Source organism: Ranitomeya variabilis, chromosome 4, assembly GCF_051348905.1.
Source record: "Ranitomeya variabilis isolate aRanVar5 chromosome 4, aRanVar5.hap1, whole genome shotgun sequence".
Lineage (NCBI taxonomy): Eukaryota > Metazoa > Chordata > Amphibia > Anura > Dendrobatidae > Ranitomeya > Ranitomeya variabilis.
In genome coordinates, this window is record NC_135235.1 from 631,551,836 (window position 1) to 631,579,409 (window position 27,574).

At 41.8% G+C, this 27,574-nt stretch overlaps 2 protein-coding genes across 4 annotated transcripts in view; both read right to left on the reverse strand.

Moving 5' to 3' along the window:
- LOC143768146 (uncharacterized) overlaps window positions 1-27,574 on the reverse strand; it is a 350,260-nt gene that overhangs the window by 202,844 nt on the left and 119,842 nt on the right. The gene's annotated exons all lie outside the window — the stretch shown is intronic.
- Window positions 19,096-27,574, reverse strand: part of LOC143767240 (uncharacterized) — a 62,392-nt gene continuing 53,913 nt past the window's right edge. For 2 of the 3 annotated variants that reach the window (XM_077255429.1, XM_077255430.1), the window contains exon 4: window positions 19,096-25,420. In XM_077255429.1, coding sequence (XP_077111544.1) covers window positions 23,913-25,420 — 1,508 coding nt within the window. In that variant the 3' untranslated portion in view covers window positions 19,096-23,912. The remainder of the gene's footprint in view (window positions 25,421-27,574) is intronic. The other variant, XM_077255431.1, reaches the window with a different exon arrangement.

The following is a 27,574-nucleotide window of genomic DNA, read 5'->3' on the forward strand; positions in this document are numbered from 1 at the left end:
GCCAGACCAAGGGACATATGGGTACATTTCAAAAAACTGACCGTCGTACTCTTCTTAGACTAACTTTCTCTCTCTCTGTGGAGGGGTAATGGACCTGTTGCGATTAAAACACATATGGGGGCCCAGCAAGGCTAAGGGATATATGGGGGGCCAGCCAAGCCAAGGGACTAATGGGGGGCCAGCCAAGCTAAGGGACATGAGGGGTCAGCCAGGAAAAGGGACATGGGGGGCAGCCAGGCCAAGGGATATATGGGGAGCCAGCCAGGCCAAGGAACATATGGGGGCCAACAATGCCAAATGACATACGGGGCAGCCAGGACAAGAGACATATGGGGGGCAGCCAGGCCAAGGGACATATGGAATACCAGCCTGGCCAAGGGACATAAGGGGGGGCAGCAAGGGCAAGGAACTTTATGGCCCAAGATGGTGAAAGTTATTAAATAAAGGGGGCAAGGATAAGGGACTTATTTACTATATGGGGGTCCGAATGAGGAACATACATTATTAGTTTATGATAGCAAGTGCGGGACATAATTACTGTAGGGGCAATTAGGGGACATTATTATTGCTGTAATATAATTTACTTTTTAGAAGACTTTTCAATGCACGGGAAAAAAAAGGGAGGCCTTGTTACTGTGCAGGGTGGCGCTATATTGCTTTTTTTCTTCATCTGGCATTAGCCATAAATTACTGTGTTATCCACTGCAAAGACAAGTCTCAGCAAGAAGAAGTGATAATGGACTGTGCCAGATGAAGAAGAAAAGTGAAGATGAAGGACTTCACCTAGAGATGTTACTGGTGAGTCAGTGCATCACGTGTACACATACACTATAACATGCACAGAAGGTGACACATATGGGTTTGAATGGCTACTAAAGGTAACATCCTCACCTGTGACCTGTTTACTTGTAATCAGTGTGTGTTCATAAAAGCTGAAAAATATTTAGAATTGAGAGTCCTCAGTGGTTGATACCTTTTAATGGCTAACTGAAAAGATGGTAACAAATTGCAAGCTTTCGAGACTACTATTTCCTATCTACTGGCTAACACGGTACCAAGATATATTTCTTTCCTGCATAAAAGGTGAGTGAGTTTCTGGGATCTAGACAGACTCTTGCATCTTTCATCCAGCCACTGATGTTTCTGGATTGTGAGTCACAGAGAAAGCAAAAGAATTGTCAATGGATCTATGGGAAAAGGTAGTTGAACTGTATAAAACAAAGGGATACAAAAAGATATCTAAGAAATTGATAATGTCAGTCAGCAGCGTTCAAACTGTGATTAACAAATAAGGGGCTTTCTAAAAACAAAACCACGGTCGGGGGGGGGGGAGCGATGTAACAGAGCTGAGAGGACGCAGCTAGATGGAGCTCCCACAATCCTGGATGAAATCCTGTGTTTAAACACTGATATCTATACTTACCTGTCAGCGGTGGAATCCCCCGGACTCCTGGAGACCTCTGGTTCTTGAGGGAGAGCTGTGTGGAACTTCTCCGGTGCGCAGGGCTGTGTGCAGGCTTCGGCGGGAAAGTGAAGCTTGTGGGCGGCGGCCATCTTCTCTCGTGCGCTCTATCAGTAGAGGCATGAAGCTGCAGACTCTGCTTCTGTGAGGGCTGACAGAGCGGTGCGCTGCATCCTGAAGGTACTGGGAGGGAGGAGCTCTGAGGTGCTCTGAGATATGAGCCCCATGCTCCCTTAGGTGATAAATTGCACCTGCACACTACCAGCAAATCTGTCTTAAGACTTGATTTCTTGCTCTATAAACCTGCCCAGAGCTGCTTGATTTAGTCCTTATCTTGTGACTGCTGTGGATGGTCTTAAAGGAAGAGGAGACTCTATAACTACACTATTCAGTTTACTATACTTCATTATTATTAACCATGAGTCGTTCCAAAGGCTCAGGGATAGCTGAAAACTGAAAGAATTTGCAAGGACTGATCCATCTGATAATGCACGTTCTCTTAGGAATGCTACATCACAAGCTAAAGCTACAGATCAACGTAAAAATCGTGCTTCTGACAATGAGGAGGATGGTATACAGGAGGATCTAACCCTTAGACAGGCATCTGAACAGTTAATGCAGGCCATATCTTTAACTAGAACGTCCCTGACAGGGAAAATAGAAGATGTGCATTCTGAGGTGGGGCGTCTTCGGCAAGCTTTGAAAACTATGAGTGGTCGTATTACAGAAGTTGAAACAAGAGTGTCCCATCTGGAAGATAACTTTATATCTATGGAGACTAAGCTAACAAAGGTGGCGGGCTCCATAAATGCCTGGAAACAGAAGGCAGACGACCTTGAAACCAGATTGCGCCGGAATAATATCCGGATTATAGGACTGCCGGAGTGCTCAGAAGGTCAACAGCCTGAGAATTTTTTAGAAGGCTGGCTTAAAGATATTTTAGGGGATAATTTCTCTTCTACCTTTTCAGTGGAAAGGGCTCATAGAGTCCGTACAAAACCGCTACCACACCGGGCACTCCAACTAGGCCTTTTCTGGCACGTCTCCTTAATTGCAAAAACCGAGATGCTGTATTAAGGATGGCAAGACAAAAGAGTCCTATTAAGTTTAATAGTGCTACAATTTCAATATTGCCTGATTTCTCCATGGAACTCCAGAAGCAACGGGCCCAATTCATGGAAGTTAAGAAGAAGCTCAGGGAGAAGAATATTTTGTATTCAATGATATATCCAGCCCGACTTCGAATTGTCCATGAAGGCTCTTCCATATTTTTTACGAACCCAGTGGAGGCAATGGATTGGGTGCGGTCCCATAAAGGCTCACCAGGACAGGAATCCTGATTTATTGACAGATAACTGGATCTTTTCTACTAACTGTTTCATTGGAGCTCGTTGTATTGGCGTCCGACTTCACAGCAATACCGGACACTGTGTTCAGTGAGGGTATCCCCCAATTCAATTCAATTTTGCTCCTTTATTTTTGAACTTTCTGTTGTTTCTTTTTTCAAAAGTTCTGTTTGTTGTTTTTGTAGGTACTGCTGCCGAGAATCTATATATGATGCCTATAATTTGTATTGTGTGATGTGCATACCATATTCGGGTAAAGTAATATGGGTTCCGAGGTTATTTGTTTGACATGGAATGTGAGGGGTCTCAAATCTCCTCTGAAAAGAATTAAGTTTTTTTCCCAGATTAAACGTTATCGTCCTCATATTGTGGCGTTGGTTGAGACGCACCTGACTAGAGACTCAGCTAGGTTTGTACAGAAACCTTGGGTACAATGGTACATTCATGCATTTCATACCAGTTATTCCAGAGGGGTTTCATTGTTAATACACAAGGATGTTAGGTGGGATGTTAAAGAAGCCCGAGCAGATCCTGAGGGACGGTTTGTCTTTGTATATGCATTGATTAATTCAAGAGGGTATGTTATTCTGTGTATTTATAATCCCCCTCCGGCCAATGTGTCAGTTCTTCAAAAGGCAATGAGCTTTGCTCTAAACTACTCAGATGCATATGTTATATGTATGGGGGATTTTAATTGGGTGATGGATGATTCCCTTGATAGGATCAAGTTGGATGAAGGGATTTCGGGGGGTAACCCCATCTACATCTCTGTCTCCACTAGCACTGTTTATGGGGGGAAGTGGTTGGTTGGATATTTGGAGGATGCGTCATTCTCAAGTCAAGGGATACACCTGTCACTTGTCCCCTAGACGTACTTTGTCTCGTATAGATTATATTTTCGGCTCTAGTGGTCTAGCGATGTGGGTGGATGATATAGAACATGGTCCAAGGGGAATCTCAGATCATAGTCCAGTTATACTTAAACTTAATTTTGGCCAGTCAAAACATAATACATTCTTGAAGTTAAACCCATTCTGGTTGAAATTAATAGGTCCTACTGACAGAACTATAGATCAATTGAATTGCTTTATTGAATCCCATCCTGAACCCCAGAATATTAATTTGTTCTGGGATGCCCTTAAGGCATATCTGAGAGGATGTTTATCCTCTACAATCTCTTATATTAAGTGGATAACCACTGAGGAGGATGATAAGATGGAACTGCGACTAAAAGAAACGGAAGCAGCCTACTTATCTAGCCAGACTAATGAGAATAGAATGGCTTGGTTGACCTCTCAGAGGCTATATACCCAATACATGAATACTAAGTCTAAACGTAAGTTATTTTTTACCCGTCAGTCTTACTTTGAACTGGGGAACCAATCTAGTAAGTTTTTGGCTTTTTTGGTGCATCAGCACAACACATCCAACACTATTCTTAAGATTCGGAGAGCGGATAATTCATTGGCGACCTCAACAGAAGATATACTTTATCGTTTCTATGATTATTACAGAGCATTATATGGCTCTGGGAGTGGCTTTGGTATTCCAGAATGTTTAGACTACTTGTCTGATATAGAGTTCCCTACACTGAGTTCTACTGAACAAGATTTTTGGACGCTGATTTTACTATAGAAGAAATTGAAAACGATATGAAGGATATGGCCTCTAGGAAAGCTCCTGGACCAGACAGGTTTCCCATTGAAGTATAGAAAAAGTATAGAGATATATTGGCACTGCTTCTTCTGAAAGTATTTAAGGGGCTTGGGGAGGGGGACTATCTACCGGATTCCTTCTATGAAGCGAATATCATTATACTTAAGAAAGAAGGAAAAGACCCCCTTGAGTGTGGATCTTATCGTCCCATATCGCTGGTTAATGTGGATTATAAGATTTTCACCAAGGTTCTAGCTACTAGACTAAATACTGTTATATTAAACCTTATACACCCTGACCAGACTGGTTTCATGCCTGGTAAAAATACCTCTATTAATATTAGACAAGTCCAATCAGTAATCCAATTTAGCTCTTTAGTGCCAGATAATAATTGGGCTCTGGCATTATTGGACACAGCTAAAGCCTTTGACTCCCTGGAATGGCCCTTTTTATTTGCATGTTTGAAGAGATATGGCTTCGGGGCTAGGTTTCAAAAATGGGTAGGTGCAATATACGCAAAACCTAAAGCTCGTATAATTATAAATAATTCAGCATCTGAGTCATTTTCTCTATCTAGAGGGACGCGTCAGGGGTGCACCTTATCCCCAGCTATCTTTGCTCTTGCAATTGAGGCGTTGGCTATACGCATGCGGTCCTCTCCAAATATTGTGGGTATAAATATAGCTGACCGTTTAGAGACTATTGGCTTATATGCTGATGATATGATGGACACCGCGTCTGACAACTGCACATCACGCCAGGTCTTTATCAGCAATTTACACCAGCCCAGCGCTTTGGCGCTGCATGTATATGTGCCCAGAGACACCTCTGTCTCTTTATGCCCAAGCCACAGTTAAGTACGTAACTGATGAAGGTCCGTATGAGGGACCGAAACGTTTGTTGGGTACTACAAATAAAATTTCACATACGCATCAAGTTGAGTGCTAGGTTTTTTCTTTATTACATTAAGGTGTGGGAGCCTACCTTAGCACCATTCATACAGTAGTGCACACGGTTTTTTTCTAATAAGATGATATGATTTTATTCATGGATAGGGCAGAAGAGACGCTCCCACATGTGGTTACTATTATAGATAAATTTAGTAAATGCTCCAGGTTATATATTAACTGGGATAAATCTGCCCTATTGCCTCTTTCTCATAGCCCAATGACTCACCTTGCTACTTTGTCTTCGCTGCCTATGGTGTCTCATTTTAAATATCTAGGTATTAACATATCCAAAGACAGTGAGCTTGATTTACAACTCAATATTATTCCTCTACTGGACTTAGTCAAAATTAAATTTGCCTCGTGGGGTAAACTTCCGCTATCTGTAGCTGGCTGTATAAACTTAATTAAAATGGTTTTACTTCCTAAGCTCAACTACTCCCTCCAACATAGTGCGGTGTTGATTCCTAAATCCTTCTTCACAAATCTAAATTCCTTGACCACGTCTTTCATATGGGGGAAAGGCAGACCCAAACTTACACTTTCTACTCTACAGAGGTCCAAACAGATGGGGGGAGCGGCATTCCCGGATTTTTATTTATATTACCTAGCCGGACAAATTAAGGCTTTGAGTAAGTGGATGCCCGACAATCACCTACCCAACTCAGAAAGTCACTTAATGCATGCTGCAAAGGTGGATTGCCCATTAGGTTTCTTAGAAACAAATAGACCTGGTGTCCTTCGATTACTACCTCTACTTAAATTAGCACGGTCAAATTAAAAATGTCATCCACTTTGAAGATATCATAGCAGAGATGCCACTGTGGAACAACTCTTATTTTCCGGTGCTGTTGGGTCACCCGTCTGCTAATTTTTGGATGTCACATAATGTTTTCTCGATTAAAGATTTGTATGATAATGGAGTATTGATGTCCTTTGAGCAAATTCAGTCTAATTATAATGTCCCGAGGTCCCAGTTATTTCGTTTTCTTCAGCTCAGATCAGCTATCCAGTCACATCTACGTTCTGTGAGTTTGACTCAAATTATCTCATCTTTCCCTTTGATAGGAATTCTTAAATCACAAGGTCCCCAGGGTCTCATCTCAGCTTTATACACATACATGTTATCGGTGGGAACCAATTCTGCTATTGTGTCAATTAAGGGAAGGTGGGAAGCTCTCATTCCTGATGCTCAAGATGAGGATTGGGAGGAAATTCTTGAATCTCCGATTGGAGTGTCCCCATCAGTCAATAATAGAATGACCCAATTATATTTCATACATCAGTCATATTTAACTCCATTGTGGCTCTTTAAGATGGGTCGGTTTCAAACATCGGAATGTTTGAGATGTTATTCACTGGAAGCAAACTTTATACACATGGTATGGGGTTGCCCCATTATTCAGTCTTACTGGAGCCAGATAACGTCGCTGTTGACTTCTCTAGCACAATCCCCTGTTCCTCTCAATCCCTTAGTTTGCTTATTTGGGGTGCTAGATGATGAAGCCTGGGGACACTATGTTAACATTTTTCTACGTGAGACACTCTTTCTGGCTAGGAAGGTGCTGGCATTGCGTTGGATGGGTAGTGTACACCCCTCTCTCCTGACTTGGATAGAATTGGTAAACTCAATCATACCGTATGAGCGGACATTATATCAAAACAGGGGCTGTTTAAAGAAGTTTGATAAGATTTGGGACAGGTGGAAATCTTCTTGTCTTACTGTATCAGGACATGGTGGCCTGCCACCACCATGAGGGTCATGGTTGTAACGCATTAACACATACTCCACGGCATCAGATAGTTATTATAATATATATAGATATTGGGCGGCAGATTAGGATAAGATAGTTATGACCTCAAAACTTTTGGAACAAGGTAATTTGGAGTTATCAGACCAAAAATTAACTTTTTGGCCTCAACCATAAACGTTACATTTGGAGAGAGGTCAACAAGGCCTATGATGAGAGGAACACCATTCCTACTGTAAAATATGGAGGTGGGTAGCTGATGCTTTGGGGATGTGTGAGCTACAAACTTGGTCAAAGTTGAAGGAAAGATGATTGCAGCCCGTTATTAGCAAATATAAATTTGCACTCATGAGCCCGGAAGCTGCGCATGGGATGTACTTGGACGTTCCAACATGACAACAATACAAAACACAAGGCCAAGTCGACATGTCATTGGCTACAGCAGAACAAAGTGAAGGTTTTGGAGTGGCCATCTCAGTCTCCTGAACTCAATATTATTGAGCCACTCTGGGGAGATCTCAAGTGCGCAGTTCATGCTAGACAGCCCAGGAATTTACAGGAACTGGAGGCTTTTTGCCAAGAAGAGTGGGCAGCTTTACCATCTGAGAAAATAAAGAACCTCATCCACAACTACCACAAAAGACTTTAAGCTGTCATTGATGTTACAGGGGGCAATACACGGTATTAAGAAATGGGGTATGAAAACTTTTGATCAGGGTCATTTGGATGTTTTGGGTTGTCATTATGATTTAAAAAGAGAAAACACAGTAGTTTGACAATAAATGGCTTCATCCAACCACTAACCATGAGTGCAAAAAAAGTTTTGGTTTTATCATTCATATTCAATGAAAAAAGGCCAAGAAAGCAAAAATTCTGCCTGGGCATGTAAACTTTTGAGCACAATTGTATATACAGATTTCCTGTGTATAATGTCACTGGTGATGACTCTATTACCTATACACTGACACTATATACAGAGCTCCTGTGTTTTATGCCACCGGTGATCACTGTATTACCTGTACATTAATGTATATACAAAGTTCCTGTTTATAATGCCACTGGTGATCACTATATTACCTGTACATTATAGTCTATATACAGAGCTCCTGTGTATAATGTCACTGGTGATCATTGTATTATCTGTACATTATTCATTATATCCAGAGCTCCTGTTCATTATCTCACCGGTGATCACTGTATTACCTGGACATTTCTGTATACAGAGATCCTGTGTATAATCTCACTGGTGATTACTGTATTACCTGTACCCTACTGTACATACAGTAGTGTACAGGTTTGTTGTTTCTCTACTTTTACTGATTAATAAAGATAAAAGTAAACAATGTCACCCAAAGTGTAATTAAAAAGAGGGGTACAGTCTCTTCCAAAAAACCTTAGAGACTCAGTGACCTCTAATAGGATACCAAACTCCGCATATAGCAACACCTGTGGAGTACAAATGGACCAAGGTACAATATACAAATCTGCTGCAAGAAAGAGTATATAATAATCAGCAGCACGAATGCACATACACTTGGTTACATACAAAACAATTAGTCATTTTACACAATAATGGCACCTGATACAAACTGTGCCAGTTTATAGTTACAAAGTAATGGAAAAGGAACAATCTCACCAATTCCACGGTGGAGGCACAGGAGCGCTGGATAGTCTCCAGTCAGGAGTAAGTCCAAGAATTGATAGGGGAAGACAATACCCTGTCGATCCTTATGGGGCTACCGATAAGCTATCCCCAAAGCTCCTGCCCTTACAAGGGCAGTCCACAACTGCCCCTGCACTCACATGCCCTGCACTCTCCCTGTATCATAGTCCCAACGCGTTTCTTCCAAGCTAGATCATCAGGGGACTTGCTTGTTTGAGGAGACAGAGTGCCTATGTGCTATGCTAGAGGACAAGAAAGTCCTGCCACCCTCTGTGCTATCTTGCAGAGTTAGCACAGAGCCAAACCGCACATGGAGTACTGTGTATAGTTTTGGGCACTGGAGCTCAGGAAGGATATAATGGAACTAGAGCAAGTACAAAGGAGGGCAACAAAATTAAGGGGATGGGGAACTACAATACCCAGAGAGATTAGCAAAATTAGGATTATTTAGTCTGTAAAAAAGACGACTGATGGGCGATCTAATAACCATGTATAAGTATATAAGGGGACAATACAAATATCTCTCCGATGATCTGTTTATAGGTGATGGTCACAAGAGGGCATTCTGTGCGTCTGGAGGAGAGAAGGTTTTTCCACCAACATAGAAGAAGATTCCTTACTGTTAGGGCAGTGAGAATCTGGAATTCCTTGCCTGAGTAGGTGGTGATGGCGAACTCAGTAGACGGGTTCAAGAGAGGCCTGGATGTCTTCCTGGAGCGTAACAATATTGAAAGAATAGGAGAAAATAGGAGTATTTTGGTTAAAAAAGAATATTTTATTATTGACAACTCATATTAAAAATTAATACAACAACACTACATGATAGTAAGAAAGGATAACTATGATCACCGATGCCAGGCACCCTATCACAGAATGCAAGTAAATTGGAAGGCGTTTACTACATAAAGTGCAAAGGTAATAAGGCCAAGTGGTCTCAAATAAATATATCTCACACAACGCTTACCAGTAAATACTAGATGGGGTAGATGGCACCAAAGTGGATCAGACAGAGCCCCCTTAACGTACGTTTTGCTTCTTGGTTTTGTAGTTTTCTCAAGGGGATAGCCATTACCAGCAAGGACCTTTATATCTCATTGTGATTCTCAAAGAGGCCGGTCACATGGCGTGACTTGGCCAGTCATGTCGGCGTGTGCGGCGCATGCGCACTGAGACACGCTGTCACGGGAAGACTAGGTGGGCAAGAGCTAATAACCCGGGCCCCTGCAATTTCCCTCAGACTAGGAAAATCCTGACTGACCCTCTACCTAGAGTTTACACTGATGGTGTGCATGTCTAGGCCTCGACCCTCGCCCTGTCTCCTGTTTCAACCCTAGGCTGAAACCACCGCCCTCCACCCAGTGAAAAGATCATACACCAATACCCACAGTTAGCACAGACAAGGATATCGGAAAATATACACCACGCCGCAGTCACTCAGGAATACACTATAAATGCGCAGGGCAAAATAAATACAAATATAGGAAGGAGTAAATAAGACAAAGGGAAATACACCACCAAATACGATACTCCAACTACTAGCTCACCACTCCAGACCGAGATAACCAAGCACTAGACTGAAGCTATAATCGGCGACGCCCAATGTTCAGGAGAACTATTTAAAGGCAGTGGGCATGGCCCAGCTTCCAATCCGATCACCAGGTAAATTAACGCCGGACCAGCTAGATAAAATTTAGCCGACGCCAATGAGCGCATAGTGGACAAAAGCGGAATTACCGCTGTCTGTCGGACGACCTGGTCTGAACAGCGTCCGATATGACAGTACCCCGCCTTCTACGAGGGACCCCAGGGCCCTCACGGCTTATAGGACCCGGCTTGTCCGGATGGCGGCGGTGAAACAATCTGACCAGCCGATCCGCATGAACGTCCGAGGCTGGTACCCAGGACCTCTCCTCAGGCCCATAACCACGCCAGTGTACCAAGTACTGTAAAGTGCGGCGCACTACACGAGAGTCAACCACCTTGGAGACTTCAAATTCCAGGTTACCATCCACCAAGACTGGAGAAGGCATTGGTGTCGCGTCCACAAGATCCACCTTCTTTAACAACGATCTGTGGAACACGTTGTGTATTTTATACACCGTAGGAAGCTCCAACCGGTACGCTACTGGGTTAATGACAGCGGCGACCCTAAATGGACCAATAAACCGTGGACCCAATTTAAGGGATGGTATTTTGAGTCTTATGTTTTTTGTGGATAACCACACCCAGTCATCCACACTCAGGTCCGGACCTGGCACACGCCTACTGTCAGCCACACGTTTGTACCTAGCACCCACACTCAACAGGCGCTGTTTAACTCTCCTCCAGACAGATGATAATTGTGCTCCTAACTGGTCTTCCTCCGGGACGCCGGAAGAGCCCCCCTGACTCAAAGTACAAAATTGAGGATGAAGCCCGTAAACACAAAAAAACGGAGACTCCCCAGACGACTCCTGGCGGTGATTATTGATGGCAAACTCAGCCAAAGGAAGGAACTTCGACCACTCCTCCTGGTTATCCGAAACAAAGCAGCGTAAGTACTGTTCCAAATTTTGGTTCATACGCTCGGTCTGACCATTTGACTGAGGATGAAACGCCGAAGAATGAGACAACTTGATCCCCAGCCGTGAACAAAATGCTTTCCAAAATTTTGCCACAAACTGAGACCCCCTATCAGAAACGATGTCAGATGGAACCCCATGAAGTCTGACCACCTCCTGCACAAATACCTGAGCCAGAGTCTTAGCGTTAGGCAACGAAGGCAAAGACACAAAATGCGACATTTTTGAGAATCGATCAACAATCACCAAGATGACCGTGTTCCCAGCTGAGGAGGGCAAGTCAGTGATAAAATCCATGGAGATTTCCGTCCATAGCTTACTAGGTACCTCGAGAGGACAGACGGGAGCGGGGCGTATTAGTCCTAGCACACGTGGTGCAAGCTGACACGTATGAGACCACGTCCTGTCGGATCTTGGGCCACCAAAACCGACGTGACACCAACTCCAAAGTACCCCTAACCCCTGGATGGCCAGCCAGGACGGTATCATGATGCTCCGCCAAAACCTTTAAGAGGAGATGAAGCGGTACAAACGTTTTGTTGATGGGAAGCTCAGATGGTACCTCCTCCTGGGCCTCGGCAATCTCAGCCTCAACCTCGGTAGTGAGAGACGAAACCACAACACCCTTTTGGAGGATGGGTACTGGATCTTCCCGAGGCTCTCCCCCCGGAAAACACCTGGACAGGGCATCCGCCTTAGTGTTTTTAGAACCAGGTCTGTAAGTGACAACAAAGTTGAACCGCGTGAAAAACAATGCCCAGCGAGCCTGCCTGGGAGACAGACGCTTGGCAGACTCCAAATAAAGCAAATTCTTATGGTCGGTAATAACAGTAACCTGATGAATCGACCCCTCCAAGAAGTGTCGCCATTCCTCAAAGGCCAATTTGATTGCCAACAACTCTCTGTTGCCGATATCGTAGTTACGTTCGGCGGGCGACAGTTTCTTGGAAAAGTAGGCGCATGGACGCAAACCGCTCAAGGATGAGCCTTGTGACAGCACCGCCCCCACACCAACCTCAGACGCATCGACTTCCACCACAAAAGGTTTCGATACATCTGGCTGCACAAGAATGGGGGCCGAAACAAACCTGTTCTTAAGAGATTCAAATGCACACACAGCAGCCTCAGGCCAAACGGAGAAATTGGTACCCTTTTTAGTCATGTCAGTTAGCGGTTTAGCAATGATGGAAAAATCCTTGATAAATTTCCTATAGTAGTTAGAAAACCCAAGGAACCGCTGAAGTGCTTTCAGGTTATCAGGCAGTTCCCAATGCAACACCGCTTGCACCTTAGCGGCGTCCATTATAAAACCAGAAGCAGACACAATATAGCCCAAGAAAGGCAACTCCTGTACCGAAAACACACATTTCTCCAGTTTTGCATATAGCTTATTCTCTGAGAAGCTGTAACACCTGCCTGACATGATCTAAATGAGTATCACGGTCGCAAGAATATATGAGGATGTCATCTAGGTACACAATAACGAATTTCCCCAAAAATGCGAGAACACATCATTTATGAAATGCTGAAACACTGCAGGTGCGTTTGTCAACCCAAATGGCATCACCAAATTTTCAAAATGACCCTCAGGTGTATTAAAAGCCGTCTTCCACCCATCACCTTGACGGACTCTTATGAGGTTGTACGCCCCCCTGAGGTCAAGCTTGGTAAACCACTTAGCACCTGCCACCTGGTTGAACAAATCCGGTATCAATGGCATAGGGTATGGATCACGAATCGTAATCTGGTTTAACTCCCTGAAATCCAGACACAGCTGTAGTCCACCATCTTTCTTCTTAACGAAGAAGAACCCTGCTGCCACAGGTGAGGATGAAGGCCTGATGTGCCCTTTGCTCAAACTTTCAGCAATGTAATCCTTTAGCGCTTGTCTCTCCGGACCGGAGATGTTAAACATCCTTGCTTTAGGCAATTTAGCCCCTGGTTTAAACCGGATAGTACAGTCATAGGAGCGATGTGGTGGCAACTCTGAACAACCCTTCTCAGAGAACACATCCACAAAATCCAGAAGTGACTCAGGAACGCTTGAAGTCACAGCAGCAACACATGTGGCCAAGCAATTCTCCTGACAGAAATCACTCCACTGAATTATGTCCTGAGTTTTCCAGTCAATCACTGGGTTGTGTGTAGACAACCACGGAAAACCCAGAACCAATTGTGCTGGAAGACTCTTGAGCACCTTACATGTAACCTGCTCGAAATGAAGAACCCCAATGTGGAGTTTAATCTCAGCCACAAACTCAGTAATCTCTCCCTGTGGGAGAGGAGCAGAATTGATGGTGACCACATGGATAGGATGAGGCAGTTTTTCGATCCTAAAACCAGCAGAGCGCGCAAACTCCTCATCAATGAGATTTGTGGCAGAACCACTTTCCAAAAAAGCAGTGATTGGCAGCTCTCTGCCAGCGACAAGAACTTTGGCAGGGAGCATGCACTGAGAAACCATCATGGAGGATATACATAAGCTCAGATTGGACTCCTCCACACCCTCTGAGCTTAGAAGTTTTTCCGCCGTTGCGTTTTTCTTTGACAACAGAGGACAGATATTAATAAAATGACCAGTTTTACTGCAGAAAAAACAGGCTCCCTGCTTCCTGAGTACAGGAGCACGATGCTTAACATGTGATACCCCTGCGACTTGCATAGGTTCCGTGGGCTCACCTGCAGCAACCTCACGTGAATCTAAACCTCCTCCCACAGGCGGCATCTCATGCTCCCCCAGACGCAAACGACGATCAATGCGGACAACAAGACTCATAGCGGAATCTAGTGAAGTAGGAGTCTCGTACATCAGGAGGGCTTTTTTAACCCTATCAGAAACTCCATGAATAAAGTGACTCCGCAGTGGGGAATCATTCCACTGAGTGTCGACCGCCCAGCGGCAAAATTCAGAACAGTAATCCTCTGCAACTCGCTCCCCCTGACGAATAGTGCGTATCTTAGATTCTAATAGAGCCATTCTGTCAGGTTCATCGTAAATATTTCCAAGAAAGGAAAAAAAACTCTCCACAGAGTCAAATGCAGCAGAATCAGATGGCAAAGAAAACGCTCATGCTTGGGTTTTCCCGCTTAATAATGACAACACCAGGCCCACACGCTGAGCCTCATTACCGGAGGAGATCGGACGCATCCGAAAATACAGTTTGCAAGCTTCACAAAAAGTAACAAATTTACTGCGTTCACCAGCAAATTTTTCAGGCAAAGGAAACTTAGGCTCAGCAACATTATCTGAAACACAGGCTTGCACATTAGATACTGCTAGTCCCTGTTGCTGCACTGCCCCGCTCAACTCAGTGACCTGTAGGAACAGCGCCCTCAACTGGCAGTTTATGGAAATCATGGGATCCATGGAAATAATGTTGGCCGATTATAGTGTCACGGGAAGACTAGGTGGGCAAGAGCTAATAACCCGGGCCCCTGCAATTTCCCTCAGACTAGGAAAATCCTGACTGACCCTCTACCTAGAGTTTACACTGATGGTGTGCATGTCTAGGCCTCGACCCTCGCCCTGTCTCCTGTTTCAACCCTAGGCTGAACCACCGCCCTCCACCCAGTGAAAAGATAATACACCAATACCCACAGTTAGCACAGACAAGGATAACGGAAAATATACACCACGCCGCAGTCACTCAGGAATACACTATAAATGCGCAGGGCAAAATAAATACAAATATAGGAAGGAGTAAATAAGACAAAGGGAAATACACCACCAGATACTCCAACTACTAGCTCACCACTCCAGACCGAGATAACCAAGCACTAGACTGAAGCTATAATCGGCGACGCCCAATGTTCAGGAGAACTATTTAAAGGCAGTAGGCATGGCCCAGCTTCCAATCCGATCACCAGGTAAATTAACCCCAGACCAGCTAGATAAAATCTAGCCGACGCCAATGAGCGCATAGTGGACAAAAGCGGAATTACCGCTGTCTGTAGGACGATCTGGTCTGAAAAGCATCCGACATGACACACGCAGGTCCTACACCTGCCACAAGCGTCAAGCGTAACCGCGCATGCGCTGGAACCAGGATTCACCGACCATGCGCGGGACGCCATAGAGACGCCGCAACAGGAGAGGAGCCACCGGGGCAACAGCGTGCACGCACACTGCCATACAAAACTATTATAAAATGTACTCATTCCTACCCAGCATATATCCGCCAGTTGGTGGGATGCAATTACAATAAGTTACATATCAATATTCATCTTAAGACGGATTGCTTTAAATAATAAATATAGAAGCAACATGCAATTAAGCAGATGGTATATGTCGGAGTATTCCAGTCCTTGCCAGAAGTTGAATTAGAAGTCAGTATCATGGATTCCACCATGACATCCGACATGGCTGAAGATATATATAAGTATGTATGTATACAATCCAGTCCTTGTCACAGATAAATTTAAACCGGTAAAGATAATAGATTAAAAAACATACAAGACAAAACAGATACATAGATCCAAATATGATCAAGGGGGTACAATAAGATGGTAATTGGGATGAACAACTATATTCAGGAGAAAAATTCCTATTATACTTTACAGAAATTAGGCGAAACTTAATGTTTCATTTAGCCCCTTTGGTGCCATAGTGTCTAATCCACTATCCAATTGACCTCCCGTTGTGCTAGCAATTTCTTGTTGTTTGCTCCCCTAAACCCCATATGTAGGCTCTCAATTCCCCTGACCCGGAGAGACCCTGCATCACAATTGTGATGTGACCTAAAGTGGAGCAGGATAGTCTTCAGAACGGAGGGATCGACCACCGTCCTGGCTGCGCAAATGTCCCTTACAAGTTCACACACTCTGACTCTAAGCTCTCTAGAAATAAGGCCTATATAGATCTGAGGACAAGCAAACATAGCATAGCAGATAACATTACTTGTACCACAAGTAATGTGTTGTCTGATCCTGAATTGTTTAAGGCCATCAGATGATTCAAAAACAGAGCTGCACTGGACATTTGCGCAGGCCAGGCAGTGGCCACACTAAAAGCAACCCGAGAGGACCCCGAGTGCCAAATATGTTTTTAATCGGTGGAATGTAATGACTCCTAACTAAGAGATTACCGATGTTAGGTGTTCTTCTGGATGTCATTGCAGGATAATCCCCCAAAGTGGCCCCCAGTGCGGGCTCGGTCTTCAATATAGACCAATGTTTGTTCAATATATTTCTAATACTTTGCCACTTGTGATTGTAGGCACTAATAAATCTGATGGTATCATTATTACCCCTCTTTCTACAATTGTTTTGTTGTGTATAAAAGGTCCCTACGTGGAGTCTTCCTAGCCCTGTCAAAGCCACTCTTGATGCTCCTGCGGCTATAGCCACGTGATTCAAATCGAGATTGTAAATCTATAGCCTGAGCAAAGAACTTTTGATCGGTTGAACAGATCCACCTCATTCTCAGGAACTGTCCGACCAGGACAGCTCTAATGGTAATTGGATTGTGGGCTGAATCAGCGCGAATTAAAGCGTTCACAGAAGTAGACTTTCTAAAGATGTCAGTCCGGATGCACCGCGTGGTGTCTCTAGAGTGACATCCAAGAAGTCCACCCTTGTAGGATGGTATTGATAATTCAGCTTAATATTGTATGAATTGGAATTAAGTTTAAACATAAATTCCTCGAGCTGCTGTGCCGTCCCACCCCACATCATAAAGATGTCATAGATATATTGAAGCGAGCACAGCACATGGTCGGCGGCCTCCATGCCCCCGTCGCCAAACAGGAATCTCTCCCTGTGCCCTAGGAAGAGATTAGAATATGGGGGCACACAGGCCGCACCCATGGCTGTGCTGCGCCTTTGTAGATAGAATGTGTCCTTAAAGACCAAAAAGTTGTGGGTGAGGACTAAGCACAGGACCTCGAGGTTCAATTCGCACAGAGAGCTGTCCAGGTCGGAGGTCCCCAAGAAGAAACGGATCGCATCAAAATCGTGGGTATGGTCAATACATGTATACAGGGTTTGGACGTCCGCAGTGACCAATAAGACATCCTGATCCACCGAGATGCCATCGACCCTTGTGAGGAAGTCTGTCGTGTCACGTACATAGGATGGTGAATTCTCCACTAACGGTTTAATGAAATGGTCTATAAATTTACATATCGGATCGGATAATCCTTCAATGCCAGACACTATCGGACGGCCAGGAGGGTCAACGGCGTCCTTGTGGATCTTGGGTAAGAGGTAAAGTGCTGGCATCTTGGGGGACCTGACCGTCAACCCCTCCAACATCTCTTTATTAATAATACCTTCCTCATGAGCTCTAATGAGGATTTGTTGTAACTGGGACGAAAAGGAGGTCACTGGATTGTAAGACAATTTTGTATGTGTTTACATCTCTTAATTGACGAAAAACTTCCTTCTCATACTTATCACATGGCCAGACCACGATGTTTCCCCCCTTATCTGCGGGTTTATAAACTACATCTTTATATGATTGTAGTTCTTTAATAGCCTGCCGTTGATGTGTAAGATTATCAAATTTGCGTCTAGATGATAACTTTTTCAAATCTTCAGACACCAGTTTTGTAAAGATCTCAACGGCAGGACGTAATGCAAGGGGGGAAACCTCGTGGATCTGGGCATGATAGATAATGGGAACCTACCTTGATGAGGTGCAGATTGTTCATCAAGGAGGTCCTGAAGAATCTGCAGCACCTCCCTTTCGATCTCAGTTAATGGCTCATGTGTAAATGTTTCTCTATGGTGTAATTTCCTCAGAATGAGCTTCTGTGAGAATAGATGCAAATCTTTTAGTGCTAAGAAATAATCAAAGGAATTAGTGGGGGAGAAGGTCGGAAGGTCGGGCCCCTCCCAAGAACATCCAATTGAATTTTTGTAAATTCACGAGATGACAAATTACATACCTGTAGTCCACCCTGGGGTGCAGATGCGGGTCTACCTCCCGAAGAACCCTTCTGTTTGGCAGTTTGTCGGGTAACTACCCCTCTGGCAGTGGGGGCAGAGTTGGTGGGATTTGTCACCCGGTCCATGCCATTTATACACATTACCAGTCAGTTAGTCATTCACATCCCACCTGAACTTTTTAGGTTTAGTAGCCTGTATTTCATTTACCCATTTCTGCAGTTCCACGTCCATGTCATCATTAAATTTTATTAATGTGTCTGCAATCCTATCCTTCTTCAGAGCAAGCTGTAAGGATTCAATTTCAGTCTCCATTTCGTTTAATGTTTTAGAGTCCAATTCTTTTAGAAGTTCCATGTGGCCCCTGTAACAGGTGTTGGAGTACTCCTCCCATTTCATTTTAACTCCCTCATCCAAGATTGGGAATATGGGAAACACCTGAATCCTGAGGCCACGAGGGATCAATCCCTCCTCTAAGTGCTTCTCTAAAAAAGCATGATTCCACATACTCTCGTCCTCTTTTGTAAAAGTTCTTTCAACCGAACCATTGTCTCCTGAAGATCGCTATTCGCCCCACCAGCACCCCCATTAGCATCATCCTTAACAGTTTGATAAATTTGGGCGCGCCATATAGAGTCTCGTGCCCTATAGTCCATAGTTGATCTGGAAAATTCTGTGAAAGACACAGTTAAAATTAGTATATAAATGCCAGATAACCACATTATCAAAAAGACCATAAACTAAATTGTGCAATACAATATCCCAAAAGGGAAAAGGGTAACCAACTCCATATACTTATGAAAGAATCGGAGAAAATAGGAGTATTCTGTTTAAGAAAAGAATATTTTATTATTGACATCTCATATTAAAAATTAATACAACAACACTACATGATAGTAAGAAAGGGTGATACCTATGATCACCGGTGCCAGGCACCCCATCACAGAATGCAAGTAAATTGGAAGGCGTTTACTACAAAAAGTGCAAAGGTAATAAGGCCAAGTGGTCTCAAATAAATATATCTCACACAACGCTTACCAGTAAATACTAGATGGGGTAGATCGCACCAAAGTGGATCAGATCCTTGCCTGAGTAGGTGGCATCGAAGGAACAAGAAACAAGACACTACTGTAATATGCACACCACTGCAATAATATGAAAAAATCCACTTTATTGACACACACACACAATTAAAACATAATTAAAATTAACACAACTGTTACCATCCCTGGTACATAGCATACGTCTCAATACATAACCTGGTGCACAATAACACATATGCAAGAAATATATATATACATGGTATATTCCCCTCCCTAAATGGCTCATGGGGTGCATAGGGTATACTGTCCAAATAAAAGGAAGAGCAACATAAACGTGAAATAAGCTTTTCCAATAGGCACCAGTTATATGGCAAACCCCAGGTTACCCATAGTAACCCATATACGAATATCCCTAAAACATGGACAATCCATCCATGTACCACGAGAGGAAAATGTTACCCAATGCAATATAATAACCTGAAAGGAGACAGGTTCAAAGGGACCCAGGATGGAAAACAGGACATGGCCTGGCATGTTTTAGGGATATTCGTATATGGGTTACTATCGATTACAGCGATACCACATTTATAGAATTTTTCTTTGTTTTGCTGCTTTTACACAATAAAAACTATTTTACAGAAAAAAATAATTGGTTTTGCATCGCTTTAATCTGAGAGCTCTAGGTTTTCTATTTCTCCACAGATGGAGCTGTTTGGCATCTTTTTTTTATGGGACAAGATGATGTTCTCAGTGATACCATTTTTATTTCCATTCGACTTTTTGACCGTGTTTTGTTTCACTTTTTGTTTGGCTGTATGATGAAAAAGCATAGGTTTTTTGCCACTTTTTTATGATATTCACTGAAGAGGTTATCTAGAGTAGACAATAGTAAAGATGTGCACTCAGCTATTGGTGGGGGGTGCTGGCTGAACTGGATATGATCCAAGTCAATAAGTTGAAGATAGTCAGTCGCATTCGCAGAATTTACATAATTGCAAAATGTCTAAGAAGCATCTTATGAAGTCAGCTGTATTTGAGCATTTCACAGTGACTCAAGATAAAAAATATTTTGTGTCAGTGTATACTGTAAGTGATCCAGATTAAAACAAATGCTGTGATGCCAAAATCAGTGCATACTCAGGCAGTCGTAAAAATGTTCCTTCACGAGCTTCCAATCTAAAAAGACATCTACAACACTGCCACCAAGAAGTTAACAAAGCTGTGATTGAAAAAGATGACAGCAGCACCAAGAAACCAGAGACCAGTACTTCCTGCCACGCAAAGGAGGAGGAAAGAGAGTCTCAAACATCAGTTACATGACAGCAAATGTGTTTAAAAGACAGTTCATTGAGCTTGTTGTGAAGTACAGTGTACCATTATCATTATTTGTATGACTAGGTTTTACAACTCTTAATGGAGAAATGGCCCGCAAACTTGGTGTTTATCTGGAAAGAGAAACTACTAGAAAATTAGTGATTGAAGAAGCTCTTAATCAAAAGGAAGATCTTAAAAAGTCTCTCAAGAGATGCTTTGTGTTTCTTAAAATGGATGCCTGCACACATCACAGAGTGAACTATTTTGCTATCAACATTCGATGTTTGTGACAATAAAAAATTGTTACTAAGACGCAGGCAGTAAAAGATACTAAAGCTCATCACAGCAGCCAGTTTCTCCAGGCTTTAGTGGAAAAAGCTCTGCTAGATTATGAACTCAAAAAAGAGCAGGTTCTTGCTTTAGAACTGATAATTCTTCAAACATAATAAGTACAATTAAACTAATGAAAGAGAATAATGTAGGTGAACAGCAGCTAGAAGAACATTTCACATTCAATATGTTGGAAATGGAAGGCCACAGTCCTGTTCCCTTAACGGGTTTTGTGCTGGTGGGTCTGGAGTCATGGGGACTGAGTTTTGCATCATGGGTGCTGTGAGGAACCAGGCCGTTTGCCCTGCCTTTGCAGTGCCGCTGTGGTGGAGGTCGGTGCATGGCTCCGCTCTGTTAGGGCAATACGGACTCCTTTCATTTGGTGTTGGTGCTGTGTGGCAACCAATGTTGCTGTGGCTTTGTGCTGGTGGAGCGGCGTGGTCTGGAGACAACGGGCTATCAGCGCTGCTGATGCATTGCCGCTGTGGTGGTGGTCGGCGCACGGCTCCGCTCTGTTAGGGCGATAGGGACTCACTAAGAGGTTGACCGTGAAGTGGCAGTGGGCTTAATACAGTCTGATCAGAATGTTAAACTAATAACCTCATGTTCAGTTATATATAAATTTTTGCCTAGTGGCTTTAGAGCAACGTAGCGGTTCATGCTCTTTTTTGGTGTATCACTTGTGGGGATTTCTCCTGATCTGGCACCTCAGGGACTCTGCTCAGGCACTCACAACCTATTCAAACAGAATCTGCGTTTTAAAAGTCAAGTAGCGCTCCTTTCCATCCGATCCTTGCTGTGTGCGCAAACAATAGTGTACAAACACATATGGGGTACGGCTACATTAGATGAGAATTGCAAAACAAATTATTGGGTCCATTTTCCCCTATTACCCCTCCTAGAAATTATAAATTAGGTGCCATACTGTATTTTAGTGGAAAAAATGTAATTTTTTGTTTTCACATCGAAATGTTATAAAATTTCCTGTAGGTTAAAAGTGCTCAGTAGACCACTTGATTAATTCCTTGAGGGGTGTAGTTTCTAAAATTGGGGCAGTTTCGAGGAAAGGGTGGCGGAGGGGCTTATGCCTTTTTGGCATATTAGGTGCTCTGCAACTGCGACATGGCATTCAAAATCTATTCCAGACAATTTTAAGCTCCAAAAATCAAATAACGCTCTTTCCGAGCCCTGACATGTGCCCACAGTTATTTACCACAGAAACTGCATAACAAATTATGTAGTCTGTTTCTCCTATTATCCATTGTGAAAATTACAAATTTGGAGCAAAAACCAACATTTCAGCGTCAAAAATTTAATTTTAATGTTAAAAAATTCTGTGAAGCAACTGTGTGTTCAACATGCTAAACACATCTCCACATGAATGCTTTGATGTGTCTAGTTTCCAAAATGGGGTCACTTGTGGGGGTTTCTGCTGGTTTAATACCTCCGGAGTTCTGCAAATGAGACATGGTGTCTGCAATCCATTCCAGCCAAATCTACATTCTAAATACCAAATGTTATTTCTTTTCCAAGCCCTGCCATGTGTAAAAACAGAATTTTTTGACTATATGTGGGGTATACCCGTGCTCAGAAGAAAGTGGGTAACAAACTGTAACTTTCACTTTTTCTTTTCCTCTTGCAAAAATGAAACATTTGTTGCTAAAGCAACATTTTTGAGAAAAAAGAAAGAACATTTTTAATATGACGACCCAGTATCAAATTCTGTGTAGCACCCCTATAGATTCAAAATGCTCACTATACCCCTGGATAAAATCTTTGCGGGGTATAGATTGCAAAATGGGGCCACTTGTTTTCAGTTTCTGTTGGTTAGGCACTTTAGGGGTCCTGCAAATGCGACACAGTGCACACAGTCTATTTTAGCAAAATTTGGGTCCCAAAATTAAAATGGTGATCCTTCCCTTCCGAGCCCTGCTGTTTGTCCAATTAGAGGTTTCTGACCACAAGGTTTGGGGTCAACTATCTTGTTCTATTATTTGAAAAAGTGAAACAATTTGAGGCTAAAGCAACATTTTAGAGGACATTAGAGCAATATTTTTTTTCATTCCACTTTGCATTAATTCTTGTGCAGAACCTAAAGATTTTTTTTTAAATATTCTGACAGTTTTGAAGTATTTGAAGAATGTTTTTTTTAAGATGGTATCAATTTGAGGAGTTTTCAATATATAGGCCCTTCAAAGTCTACTTAAATCTGTATAGGTCCCTAAAGAATCAGGTTTTGTAAATGTCTTGAAAAAATGAAAAATTGCTGCTAAACTTTTAACCCTTCTAACATTCTACCAAAGTAAAATGGTATTTGAAAAATTATGCAGTAGTAAAGTAGACATTGAGAAATGTTAATTTATTTTTTTATACAGCACGACCAAATGGTCTAAGAATATAAAAATTGAAAAGTTTGAAAATTGTGAATTTTTCAAAATTTTCAACAAAATTCCAATATTTTCACAAATAAACGCAAAGCATATTAACCTAAATTTACCACTAATATGAAGTATAATGTGTCACAAAAAAATCTCTATCACTAGGAGATGTTTAAGTATTTGAGAGTTATTACCACATTTAAAACATTTGACAAGGTGATTAAGGTTAAAATTGGCTCAGTCACTAAGGGGTTAATAGACGGGCTGGATGTTGGATGGCAGCTGTCCTGATCATGTAAGGCAGTAACTCTCCATTGCCGATGTCACACTGAACAGACGAGAGCGGCAACAACTTGTTTATGTAAATGTTAAATATTTTATATATATGTGGCTCATACATAGGTGTATTATACAGATACTGTTTTTCAATAACAAATAATCATTGGTATCTGTATACATTTTCTAATAATCATCTAATGCACCAAATTGTTTTCCTTTTTTCTTGTATATGTGTTACTTTACTATAACTTCTATTTTTGCTTACATTTTCAATAAATTGATAAAAAAAGAAAATAGTTAATTCCCTGTATGTGTCCTTAAATGTTTAACAGAACATGCTTTCCCTGTAAAACATTTCCCACATTCTGAACATGAAAATGGCTTTACCCCTGTGTGAGTTCTCTGATGTCTAACAAGATATGATTTAAGGCTAAAACATTTCCCACATTCTGAGCACAAAAATTGTTTCTCCCCTGTGTGAAATCTCTGATGTTTAAGACAGTCTGATTTGTTAGTAAAATATTTCCCACATTCTGTACATAAAAACGGCTTCTCCCCTGTATGAATTCTTAGATGTCTGACAAAATTTGATCTATCTGTAAAACATTTATCACAGTCTGGACAAGAAAATGGCTTCTCCCCTGTGTGAATTCTCTGATGTTTAAGACAATCTGATTTGTTAGTAAAATATTTTCCACATAATGTACATAGAAACGGCTTCTCCCCTGTATGAATTCTTAGATGTCTGACAAAATTTGATCTATCTGTAAAACATTTCCCACAATCTGGACATGAAAATGGCTTCTCCCCTGTGTGAATTCTCTGATGTTTAAGAAAATCTGATCGGTTTGTAAAATATTTCCCACATACTGTACATAAAAATGGTTTATCCTCTGTATGAATTCTTTGATGTCTGACAAAATTTGACTGATCTGTAAAACATTTCCCACATTCTGGACATGAATATGGCTTTACCCCTGTGTGAGTTCTCTGATGTATAACAAGATATGATTTAAGGCCAAAACATTTCCCACATTCTGAGCACAAAAATTGTTTCTTCCCTGTGTGAAATCTCTGATGTTTAAGACAATCTGATTTGTTAGTAAAATATTTCCCACATTCTGTACATAAAAACGGCTTCTCCCCTGTATGAATTCTTAGATGTCTGACAAAATTTGATCTATCTGTAAAACATTTATCACAATCTGGACAAGAAAATGGCTTCTCCCCTGTGTGAATTCTCTGATGTTGAAGAAAATCTGATTTGTTAGTAAAATATTTCCCACATTCTGTACATAAAAACGGCTTCTCCTCTGTATGAATTCTTTGATGTCTGACAAAATTTGATCTATCTGTAAAACACTTCCCACATTCTGGACATGAAAAGGGCTTCTCTCCCGAGTGAATTCTCTGATGTACAACAAGATATGACTTCTTTATAAAACACTTCTCACATTCTGAACATGAAAATGGCTTCTTCCCTGTGTGAATTTTCTGATGTTTAAGAAGATATGATTTCTGTTTAAAGCATTTCCCACATTCCGAGCATGGAAATAGTTTCTTCTCTTTAAGAGCTAGTTCATGTTCATTAGTCTTTCTATGACTTTTGTTTTGCATATCAATTATTGGCGAAGCAGAAGAAAGGACCTGTTGAAAATGATTGGATGAAAGGTTTTTTCTGAGAAGGGCTTGACGTGTAACTGGGATAATGACATGTTCTTCATATGTATCTGGTGTAATACCATGATCATTTGCTGCAAAATCTGAAAATATCAGATGCCCCTCGGAGCTTCTGGTAGAGTCATCTGCCAAGAATAAAACTGATTTTATTATTTTTCAATAACACTACATTTAAATCCTATCAATATTATATATTTTGTACATTTTCATGCAATCTTGTAATACAAATGAAGGTAATTATCAACTAACTTAGAGAGTAGAGCACAAATCAGGGACTATTAGATTATGTTAGGCCTCCAGGTTGATCTGTTTCAATTTTTCACTTCTCTGTTGGATTAATCGTCTCACACATAGGTTCATGTCTCACTATGCCGGTCACCAATAATTTCCAGTTATATCAGGGGTGCGGATCCTCTTTTCTGCGAAAGCGATTTGGATATTTATACCATCATTTGGGGGTTGCACAAAAGTATCAACTTGAAATTCATCCTTTGGTAAAACATTTAATTAACTTAACCCTAATGTAACAGCTGGAGCTGCTTCTCTTTGATGCGGCTGTGATATTAGGTGGCATTAGTGATGTTGCTACTCGCAACTGCTTTTCCAGAGTTGTGTCAGTCTGGAGCGCAAACAACTCTTTGTGACAGGTTTTGTAAAGAACTCACAGCAGTAAGTTATACCGGACACAGATGTATATTACACAGAATATTTCCTCATGGTGAGAAATTCATCACTGTTCACGTTACATTTATAGAACTCAAGTGAGACCACCTCATGAGAGCAACATATACCACAGCAATTATATCATGTAATCAAATATTTTCATGCTGTGATCATACATTAATGGACAGTATAGGAAAAAATATCGCAATAACCATAGTATGCAAAGGAACACAACAGTGATCAAAAATTCCAGGAATCGTTTAAATAACCAAAAAATAATTTTATTAAATAAACAGGTACAAACGGAGGAAGGGGAGGTTACACCCAATAGCACATGCAAAATGTAAAACGCTCATGGAAACATTATATGGTCTATCAAACAGGCTGGGAGACATCTTGCACATATCCCAATTTGGCCCAATGACACAATATTCTGACTCCTGCGGTATACATTAATAGTGAAAATGCATCAACTGATGCCATTACCCGTAATCAGCCAGGAGTGGGGGAGGATGCCCTTGGATCCACTCCAATAAAAAATTTATTTTTTGGTTATTTAAACTATTCCTGGAATTTTTGATCACTGTTGCATTTATAGAACTCAAGTAGTGGGAGGTCTGCTGTATACTGTTAAAGAAATGGTTAATCTTCATTTTCATTTATATCAGAAAAATAGCTAAAAAAACAAAGTATTGCACAAGGTCATCATCTGAGTCTCATTTCCCCAATATCTTTCCCAGAAAATATCAAGGACATCTGGTTGTTAGGTTGTTATTGCCCAGATTATTATGTCACTCTACATTTCCTTTTGATCTTGGGCCTTTAAAAGCCCAGCCCTAAAAATAAAGAGCATGAGACTATTTGGACAGACAACGAGCGTGTGTCTCTCTGATTTGCTTCATTGCATAGGTACCTAAAAGACAGAATACCTGAGTAGGTTGGAAATCCCTACTTTAACAACATAGGAGACACCGAGACTGCCGAACACATTACATAGAAGACACAAAATCCACTGTATCCACCACATAGGGGACACTGAAACTCTTGTATACACATAACATAGGATACACTGAGACTGCTGTGTGTACATCACATAGGAGAAACAGAGACTTTACGGCAAATAGCTTTTTCTGAAAGACACAGAATGGGCACGTCCTTAAGGGGTTCATGCACATGGCAGGGGCACTTTTGCACACCATTTTCATGTTTAAAGATATAACCCCCAAACAGAGTGCTCTTAAGAATGTGAATATAGAAGTAGGCCTCAATCTGATGACATCCATTTTTTTTGTTTATAAGTTAAAATATTTTTTTTATTTCAATATATTGGTTCTATTTTTGGTTCCTACATCCATTATTACAACCTGTGTGACATTCAGGTTTTTTGTGGTTTGTCAAGGCCTTTCATATCAACTGCTCAGTGAAGAATGGACAGCACTCAGATGACAAAACTGATGACATCTGAGTGTTACCATTTGTTTCACAGACACATTCACTTGAACTGAAAATTTTCCTCTACAAATCAAATGAAAAACAGACATTTCAGGCTTCAGGCTGTGCTCAGAGTTTTGTTTGCGATTTTTCTTTTTTCTGTTCTACTTTAGGAATAAACAAAC